Source organism: Urocitellus parryii, unplaced genomic scaffold (genome assembly GCF_045843805.1).
Source record: "Urocitellus parryii isolate mUroPar1 unplaced genomic scaffold, mUroPar1.hap1 Scaffold_1607, whole genome shotgun sequence".
NCBI lineage: Eukaryota > Metazoa > Chordata > Mammalia > Rodentia > Sciuridae > Urocitellus > Urocitellus parryii.
This window is the reverse complement of record NW_027552130.1, coordinates 1-9984: the sequence shown is the minus strand read 5'-3', so window position 1 is coordinate 9984 and position 9984 is coordinate 1. Positions and strand designations below refer to the sequence as shown.

The 9984-nt window shown below is 37.6% G+C and overlaps 1 protein-coding gene and 1 non-coding gene across 2 annotated transcripts; both read right to left on the bottom strand.

The window, feature by feature from the left end:
* Positions 1-1399: 1399 nt before the first annotated feature.
* On the bottom strand, positions 1400-9780 carry LOC144251709 (KH homology domain-containing protein 4-like; the record flags this gene model as incomplete). The annotated part of the gene is made up of 9 exons (XM_077794476.1): positions 1400-1774; positions 2643-2734; positions 2977-3089; positions 4348-4521; positions 6808-6846; positions 7187-7440; positions 7672-7729; positions 9122-9182; positions 9569-9780. Coding segments are annotated over 9 exons (1203 nt in total), but the record flags the coding sequence as incomplete, so codon positions are not given.
* LOC144251712 (small nucleolar RNA SNORA42/SNORA80 family) lies at positions 6349-6485 on the bottom strand. The gene has a single exon (XR_013342735.1). It is a non-coding gene; the product is annotated as a small nucleolar RNA SNORA42/SNORA80 family (small nucleolar RNA).
* Positions 9781-9984: the final 204 nt, after the last annotated feature.

The following is a 9984-nucleotide window of genomic DNA, read 5'->3' as shown; positions in this document are numbered from 1 at the left end:
AGAAAATTTTATATTGGAAAATTCCTGATGCCCACCACTCTTATAAGATTGTCTTCCCAAGAAAATATTAAATCTGCCTTAAAATATTTCATTCACTTAAACCTTTAAAGTCACTGTAAAGTAAAGGTCCAAAATATAAAAAAGGAATACATTCAGCTCAATATCCCTCAAAATTTTCATCTGGACTTTAAGTTCCTGGAGTTGGGCTGGGGCTGTAGAGCTGTGATGGAACACTTGCCTCACATGTAGGAGGCACTGGGTTCATTCCTCAGCACCACATAAAAATAAATGAAATAAAGGTATTATGTCCATAAAAAATAAATAACTTTTAAAATTAATTCCTGGAGTTATGTGCAAACCTTGGAGTCTGTGTATGTATTTTTTTTGTGAGGTTCTTAACTGCAATATGCTGAGTAAAAATGTTAATTTTAATGTAAGGATGGATTGTAGAAGATTAAAAAAAAAAAGAAACCACAAGCAGAATATTTATACATTTATTTATAATGAAATTATGGTCTAATTATTTACAACATATAGGAAACCAGAGGATAAGTTTATACAAAGCCAGCCTGCAAAGTATTCAAATGTGCAAAAATGACAGTTCAGTATCTCAAACTACTCCTGGTTCAGCAGACTAGCTCCTTCACTTTCACACATCAATATTTGATACAAAAAAGTTCTTTTGGCAAAACCTGTAATGCCAAGAAAAAAGGACAAGTTGCAATCTCAGTCACCAAGTCCACCATCCTATTTGGTGTAGTCAAATCTCTCTATTTTAGTTGCAAGCAGTTCTGAGAGAGACAGACCACTGTGTTTCATTTCTGTGATGAGTTCTCACCAGATTTTAGTCAAGTAGTTTTCTCTGACCCAGCTGAAGACAAGGAGCTTAGAAGGGCAATAAAAACTGCAATGGCTATGTAAGACAAATGTGCCTGAAGGTACCCGCTTTGGATCATCCCAATAAAAACTCACAATGAAAAAATAACTTCATTTTCCTAGTCAGGATCCAGCTGCATTTGACAATTTTAAATCAGTAAAATAGCATTTTCAAAAACAGAAAGAATCCAAACTGAAGCAGGGATGAGGATTTCTTAGAATTAGGTACTGAAAAGAAAAGGATGATCTTAAAATCATTTCCCCACTAATAAATAGTAAGGCTTTGTTTGTAACCAGTTATCAAAACTGACCCAACAGTAGTAAAATACAAAGAAAACTTCATTTGAGAGTAGAGGCTATTCATTTGGAAAAGGCTGGATCAGGCCAAACACCTACAAGAATGACCCTGTTGGGATGCTTCATTAGACAAGCACATTTCACCAACTGTTAAAAAGCTTCTGAGACAAATTTGTGATTCTAAGTAAACAGATGTTAATGCCACTGCAGAAATGAGAATTTCTTAAAAAAAAAAAAAAAAAAAAAAAAAAAGGAACCCCTTTAAGTAAGGGGGCACTCCACCTCTAAATTCTGCAAAGGTCCAAGATGGCTCCCAGTACAGGCCCCAGAGTCTTGTTAAATCAAATGCATGCATTATTGCTAAGAAGAGTCATCGAGGGTCAAAACTGTTCCACTGTTTCCTATGGGGCCATCCAGAATGGCATCTGTTGTTTAGCTCGTGGTTGTGATGAAGGGTATTGATATCCCAAACTCCAGCCCTGTGGAAAACTACTTGCATTTTTATGACCTCCATGTTCCTCCTCTTCATCAGATGAATCTGCAGCATAAGCCACCAAGCCAAATCCCTTCTCTGTAGTTTTCATTTTTTTGGCTGGATAATCTAGAATAGAGAAAACAACCCCAACCCCATTCCCCACCAAGGGAAAAAAAAAAAAAAGATAATACCATAAATTCGTTAATAAAAAAAAGACGTTAATTTTAAGTGGTTAGTTGGACACCATTTTGAGGTCACAAGGTCAATGGTCACCCAAAAACGTTGAAGATCACACGAAAAACAGCATCAGCATCAGCAAATGTGAATCCACCAGAACCATGTAAGAAAACAGAGAAAGAAAAAGAAACACACAAAAAAAAAAAAAAAAAAAGAAAAAAGAAAAAAAGGAAAGTTAGCAAATGAGTCTTTGGGGGCTGATATTCACCTTTTAAAGAGTTAAAAGAAAGGAAGTTAAGAAAAGAAAAATATGTATTTTCTTCTGTTCATTTTTATTATGACTACAGACAAAGAACCAAAATGACCCCATGCACCACTATGGATTTAGAGTTTGGGAATGTTGTGGCAGCCACAGGCTGCCAGGGAGATGTGCTTCAGTTCCCAATACAAAGGAAACTGATCTTTTAAAGGAAAATAAAATCTATTAAATCTGTATGAGATCACCTCCAGGTATTCAGACGACATTAGCAATAGAATTTTGAAATGACCTACCAATTATTAGTATTTCCTAGGGTTTTAATGTCACTGATGCTACATATAAAATAAGTTGACTGATTCTTTTCTAGACACACGTCGGTTGAAAATAAAAGGCTGTAACTATACGCTGTCCTTATTAAAAAAAAAAAAAAAGTATTCTCATTAGACAGTAGATTATAGAGGGTGGATTAAACACCTGAATGAATATCAGGTTAGGAAAACTTATAGCTTGAGTCCAGTCCTACTTAGTCCCCTGTTCCCCCAGCTCCACCTTACTCACCATGGCTCCCTGTTAAGGTCCCAGACCCATTCCTTTCATCAGACTCAGTTTTTATTCCAGTCACTGGAAAGGCTGGTGGAGGCATCAACTGCCTGTTAAAAAAAATGAAAATCCGTTTGAATTCAATTTTTAACTTATCTGCTTCTAAACAGTAAAAGATATATCGCAATATTTTCCATTACTGCATCAATCACAACAAAGAGGAGTTTGATTCATGTGAGCTTTAATACAAGCTTTAGTACACTGCAGCTCATAGCAATAACCATTACTTATACAAAATAGTGCATAAGAATGACAACTAAATGTATTTGTATAATTGATCAAACTAACTTACCTGTCCCTCTCTCGCTCTTTGCCTGAGGAACTTGCTGGCTTCGATCCTGCGCCTTCAATTTCATTCTGACTGGAGAAGCCTGTACCTAAATTAGTCATATGAATGGGTCCATGCTATGAGCAGAAAAATACAGTGGCATTAGCAAACCTACAACTGCTGTAATGACTTTAGCTCCTTAATGTAACTGTCAAGTGCCTCATCTTTCTGATAAATTGGAATAAATTAAACTGTACTATATACTCCGGATTTGGAAGATAACTGTAGTCAAGTAGGGATTTCTAGGATTTAAAGATACTACAATTCATGCTTCGTTTTGAACCAACCACCCATAATTTAACTGGTTTCTACAAAACTGTAAAAAATTTGCTGTCTTATAAAGAATGACTGAAGGGGAGCTGGGTTTGTGGCTCAGCAGTAGAGCACTTACCTAGCACATTCAAAGCCTTGGGTTTAATCCTTTAGCACCACATAAAAATAAATAAAAAAATAAAGGTATTTGTCCAACTACAATTAAAAACTAACAATGATTGAAGGATTCTGGCAAGATGTATAGATGCTTCTGTTAAAACTGTACCAAAACCATGTACTTTTTTAAAAAATTATTTCTTTCTGTGGTGCTACAGATCAAACCCAGAGTCTCACACACACTAGGCAAATGTTTTGCCACTGAGCTTCAGCCCCAACCCTTAATCTTTAACTTTATGAATGATTATGTTTGTAATTATGTGTATAAATCACTCCATTTCCAACAGGTGTGTGTAGGGGAGTATGGGACACCCCCCCCTTAATTTAAAGGGGTTAAAAAAAAACAAAAAACAAATTGAAAGCCAAGGTTTAGACATACTGGTATATGGATAGCTTTTGGTGAGATATGCTGCAAAGTAAGAACTATCACAGGCTTTCAAGAGTCTTGTATGAGTAAGAGAAAACAGAGTTCTATACAACTCTTTCTAGAAGTTATTCATGGTAAACTTCTCTCCAGGTGGAGGGAGAGTTGTGTATTTTCTTTTTTAAAAATATTTATTTTTTAGTTTTAGGTTTACACAATATCTTATTTTATGTGGTGCTGAGGATCGAACCCAGTGCCTCATGCATCCCAGGCGAGCATACTGCCACTGAGCCACCACCCCAGCCCAAGAGTTGTGTATTTTCTTATCACAATGAACCCAAAGGCAAAACCCACCCAAAGGAAATCACACTTGCTTAAATTAATTCCTCAAGAATAAAATCCTAAACTAAATGGATTCCAGAAAGCATAAATCCCGATACTAGAAGGACAGTTAATATAGATGTAAATTTATTTCTTTCTTTAAAGGGAGAATATAGTAGGAGAATAAGATGAGGAAAGGAAAACAAGGTATTTTATTTAACCTGATATCCAAGAAGTCCAGATTCCCGTTCATCTGGTAGCTCCTCTGTGAATCGTCTCTTCTGTGCCTGGGGTTGAGTTGGGAGTGGGGGCTGGGGCTGGGGCTGGGGCTGGGGGCCAGCAGGCAAGGCAGTTTTGACAGGAGCAGCAGGAATAAAAGGACCACTCATCGGACTCTGGGACCAAAACAAACCAAGGAGGAAAAACAATGTAACACTGCTCAACTAATGAATAAGTAAATACTTATTAGAATATACTTCATGTATCACATGCAGCTTTATCTGCTTCCTATATAATTTAACAGTATCACCCAGCCTCCCACCATCATCCTAGGGACATGAAATTAACAATCTATATACAGTTCTTTGAATTTTCATTGTGTATCTCTGAGGTATTAGGAATAAACATAACCATTAAAAAACAATAGCAACTTTAGCCACTTACTTCTGAAGTCATGAAGCGGGAACTTTCTCTTATTTAAAGCCCTTTCATCAATCTGAATCATACATGCAGCTAATGCGTGTGGCAGAGACAACTTCATTTAGTACTACCATGGTTATTATTAAGTTGCTATAACAAGAACAAGTTTAAGCTGCGTTCAGTAGCACATGCCTATAACCCTAGCAGCTCCGAAAGCTGAGGAGTTCAAAGCTAGCCAGTACAACTTAGCAAGGCCCTAAGCAACTTGGCAAAATCCTGTCTCTAAATAAAATATAAAAAGGGCTGGGGATGTGGCTCAGTGGTTAAATGACCCTGGGTTCAATCCCTGGTACTAAACCTGGCATGATGATACATGCCTGTAATCCCAGCAGCTCAGGAAGGCTGAGGCAGGAAGATTATGAGTTCAAAGCCAGTCTCAGCAATTTAGTGACGCCCTAAGCAACTCCATGAGACTCATCTATAAATGAAATACAAAAAAGGACTGTGGCTGTGGCTCAGTGGTTAACTGACCCTGTGTTCAATCTCTGCTTTAAAAAAAGCAAAAAAGAAGGCTGGGGCTCTGTGGTAGACCGCTTGCCTAGCACATGTTCAAGTCCCAGCAGAGCATTAAAAAAAAAAAAAAAAAAAAACCCACTAAATAAAGGTATTGCATCCACCTAAAACTTAAAAAAAAAATAGGAGCAAGTTTGACTATTTTTTTTAATATTTATTTTTTTAGTTGTAGTTGGATGCCATACTTTTTTAAATTTATTTATTTTTATGTGGTGCTGAGGATCGAACCCAGGGCCTTGCACATGCTAGGCGAATGCTCTACCACTGAGCCACAACCCCAGCCCCTTGACTAATGTTTTAAGTAGTTATTCCAAAAAAAGAATAAAGAGTGATCAAAACACGGTATACATTAGAGATAAAGAGCATTTCTAAAAGGAAAATTCACACAATCAATAACAAGCAGCTAACATTTATAGACTGTTTGGAACATCTTAGTTAATCATTACCACTCATGGAGATTTTATCCTTATGACCATTTTCTTGATAGTTCAAGTTATATCCCAAGATAAAACAGCTTAAAAGGGGAAAGCATGATGTATCCTGGCAACCTAACTCTAAACCTCCAGCTCTTAACTACTGTGCCATGTTGCCTCACAATTATAAAAGGGTTTCAACTCAAACTCAAGGAACTACAAATCTCATATTTATTTATTTTCGTTGTAGATGGACATAATTTTTTATTTATTTTTATGCAGTGCTGAGACTTGAACGCAGTGCCTCACGCATGCTAGGCAAGCACTCCACCACTGAGCTACCCCAGTCCCAGAACCACAGATCTTTCTGAATATAAAAAGGAACCTGGCACTGTAGAGTAAACCTAAAGTATCCAAGTTTGAGGCCAGCCTGGGCAACTATGGGAGAACTTGTCTCAAAATAAAAACAAAAGGCTGGGGATGTAGCTCAGTGGTAGTGTTCCTGGGTTCATTCCTCAGTATCAGAAAGAAAAAAACAACAGTACAATTTTTGACTACAGCCTGAAAACAGAATTTAGTTTACATGCTTTTGTTACAAACTGTGCAACCTTCTTCAGTGCTCACAGCCCACGGACAAGGAAGCCGGGCAATGGTTCAAGGCTGCAGTTTACTCTGGCATGGGTACACTATGAGAGGCCCACAGAGGAGGACCTGCCATAAATCCATTACCATGCTCCCATTAGTCTCTCCCATCTCCAACTGTTCTACATCACCCACACGGAAGAGCTTGACAAATCTATTCTTTTGTTAAAATTTCACTTTCTTACATAAAAGACCTAGCAAAATTTATAATCCTGGAAAGTTCATATATCTTTTAGGCTAGGAACATTTGTCAGAAAAAGATTAGAGCTGCTAAATCAGTTCTGACCCTTCAAAGGAGGGCTGTAGCCAGCTTCCTTCTCCGAGAACTCAGTTCTACCACAAAATTATGGGCAGGCAAACTATGATTCTGGCTTGTCAGTCATTTTTGTAAATTAAGCTTTAATATAAGTATACCCACTGTTCATTCAGACAGTGTCCATGGCTACTTTGGTGCTGTAATAACAGAATAGAGAGCAGCTGAGACACAGACTACCTGACCCAAAAAGCCTAAAATATTTACATAAGGCTCTTTACAAAAATTTGGCCGGCCATTCCCACTTTAAACTACTATTTGGTGACAAGACTTATGAAATTAAATTAACTCTAGGATGAGAAACAAAAATGTACACACTGTGATAAAGTATTCAGGTAGGTTAATAGTAGGAACACAGAAGACAAAAGGAAAAAAAATCTCACATTACATGGATTTATTTCTAGAAGACAACCATTTCCCCAGTTTTTTTTTCCCCCTCCTAAATCAAATGACAGCATAATGCATTCCCTGGCATCCTACCTGTCCAGTGCTAGCTGGAGGTTGCACTTGTGTTATCGGGTATTGTGTTGGCACAGGTGGGACTCCAGTGGGTAATGCTGGCAAGACTCCAGGTGCCAATGAAACAGCTGGTGGCACTATGCTTGGTACTCCATAAGGAGGTTGAACTGGCTGCTGAGGAGGGGGAACAACAGGGTAACCAGACTGATAGCCATTGGATGGATAATATGGTGGTTGAGGAGGGACACTACTTATAGCAGAGGGTTGTGTATAGCCTGAGGGGGGAAGAAAAAAAGTGTTTAATCAGCTGCAGCAGAATGAGACATTTTAGCTGAATATAAACTTAATATCTAGGGAAAAAAAATACTGAGGCTTGATTGGCTTTCCAAATTACCCTAAGTTGAAGGAACATTATTAGTGCTCTGGCACAGTTACTCTAGCCTCAAGTATCACACACAAAAATATCATTAACAAAATAGTTCTTAAACACTTCAAGATATACACACCTGGTAAAGGTACAGCAGTATTAATTTGATTCACAAATCTAGAGTACTCAGCATGAACCTAGAGAAGGAAAAACAAATCAATAATTTGAATAAGGCAGATCTACAAACTATTAAGCCACCTCATTGGAATTAGAAGCATGTATAATCCAAAATCCCCCCAAACTAGATTTAATTCTGTGGCATTAAAATCATCCAGAAAGCCAAAAAACATAACAACGAGGAAATTTCTTTTTTTTTTTGAGAGAGAGAGAGAGAGAATTTTTAATATTTATTTATTTTTTTAGTTTTCTTTTTTTTCGGCAGACACAACATCTTTGTTTGTATGTGGTGCTGAGGATCGAACCCGGGCTGCACGCATGCCAGGCAAGCGCGCTACTGCTTGAGCCACATCCCCAGCCCAACAACGAGGAAATTTCTAAACTGCTAGTACTAGTCAGAATTAATCATGTCTACTGGCTGACATGTCCTCAAGCTCCCAATTTTCTTCAATCTCTTCTTTACTACAAGCATCCTATGAACTGTAATTTCATGTATTAACAAATCAGGTTATATGCACAAAAACAAACAGTTCCCCAACAAGGTGCCCTTCAATACCAAAGAACACAAGGTTCAATGTATTCAACAGGAAACCCAATTTTCCATTAAGTGCTACAGAAAGTACTATGATTAACCTTTCAGTTATTTGTTTATAGAATAAAACAAGTGGATGGGCTGGGGTTGTGGCTCAGAGGTAGAGCTTTTGCCTTGCACATGTGAGGCACTGGGTTTGATCCTCAGCCCCACATAAAAATAAACAAAGATACTGTGTCCCTCCATGACAATTAATTAACTAATTAATTTGAAAAAGATAAAGCAAGTGGAATGAATATCGAGCAACTATCCCAAAAACACTGCTACTTGGTTTTATTTCATTATTTTTTTCAAGCTCACAGGGGTTGCCCAGACTGTAAACCAATCTTCACTACTGCTCCTGAGCAGCTGGGACAATAGGCATAGTGTCAGAGCTCTACTCTGCTTTTTGTTATGCTAACATAGCCAAAGAATGCCAGTGCAACCACCAAAAAAACAACTAGAAGGAATCAATCCTACCAGCACCTGGGTTTCAGACTCCTGGGTTGCTAAACCCTGACAGAATAAATTTCTGTTCTTTTAGTCAATGCTATCCATAATACTTTGGTAACACAGTCCCAGGAAACTAATACAGGTGGGGAAAAAAAGTCCAATCCATTCCAAAATGGCAGTGGGTCTTCTGAATCATTATTAGACAAATATAACTGACTGTTGGGGCTGAGGATAGCTCAGTGGTAAATGTATATTAAGGAACACTTACCTAAGCATGATAGGGGCCTTGTGTGGGCACCCATTTTCAATCCCCAGCACCAAAAGAAGAATGAATACGTATACAGAGAAATAAATATATATAATACATATTTATATATCAGTAACTCACTGTTTGCAAGAGATTTTCACAGAGCTTCTTGGCAGCAGCCAGACCTTCTGGTTTGGGATGACTGCAAAGAAATATGAAGCAGGAATTCAAAGGAGAAAATACAACATATAATTCTGTCTCATTTTTCATGCTATTTTGTCTTTCTCTGGGCAATGATACTTCTTGGCATAAGAAATACTTCAAGGTCATAAAATATTAGCTTTAACTGGAAGTTACTTTAAGCTTATCATAGCTCATTTATGATCACAGACTTATATAAGACCTAAGGACCTGAATATTAAAGACACACAGACTTAATTCAGTTATTTTTATTAACTAAATATTAAGTGATTACTCCTAGTGTTTACCTAAATCCCTAATATTATTAAGCCTTTTTGCTTGTTTGTTCTGAATCATTCTAGCCTGTTACAGTCAAAATGACAAGAATTCTGCCCGATCCATCCGTACCTGATGTAAATATACATAGGTTCAAAAGCTTCTCGGCCTGATGCTGGCTCAATGCAGCCTGAACCTTTGCCCCGTAGGAAGACTTTGGCACCTGTTTCAATCTGAATGTGTTGCAAATAGGAGCAGCCTGGACCTTCCACTTTCTCCTTCACATTAAAAGTGGGCACAGCATGTTCTAGACCCACAAATAACTTATCTTGAACATAATGCATCTGTAGGAAGAACAAAATACATCAGATTAAGCAGAAAATACATAATTAAATCCTAATCCTAGGGGTGGGGATATAGCTCAGTGTTAAGAGTGTTTGCCTAGCATGTGAGGCCTTGGGTTCAAACCCCACTACTTCCCCACACAAATACATACAAAAATCCTAATACTGTAGAAAACTGTTACACAAAATATTTTAATCCCCAAA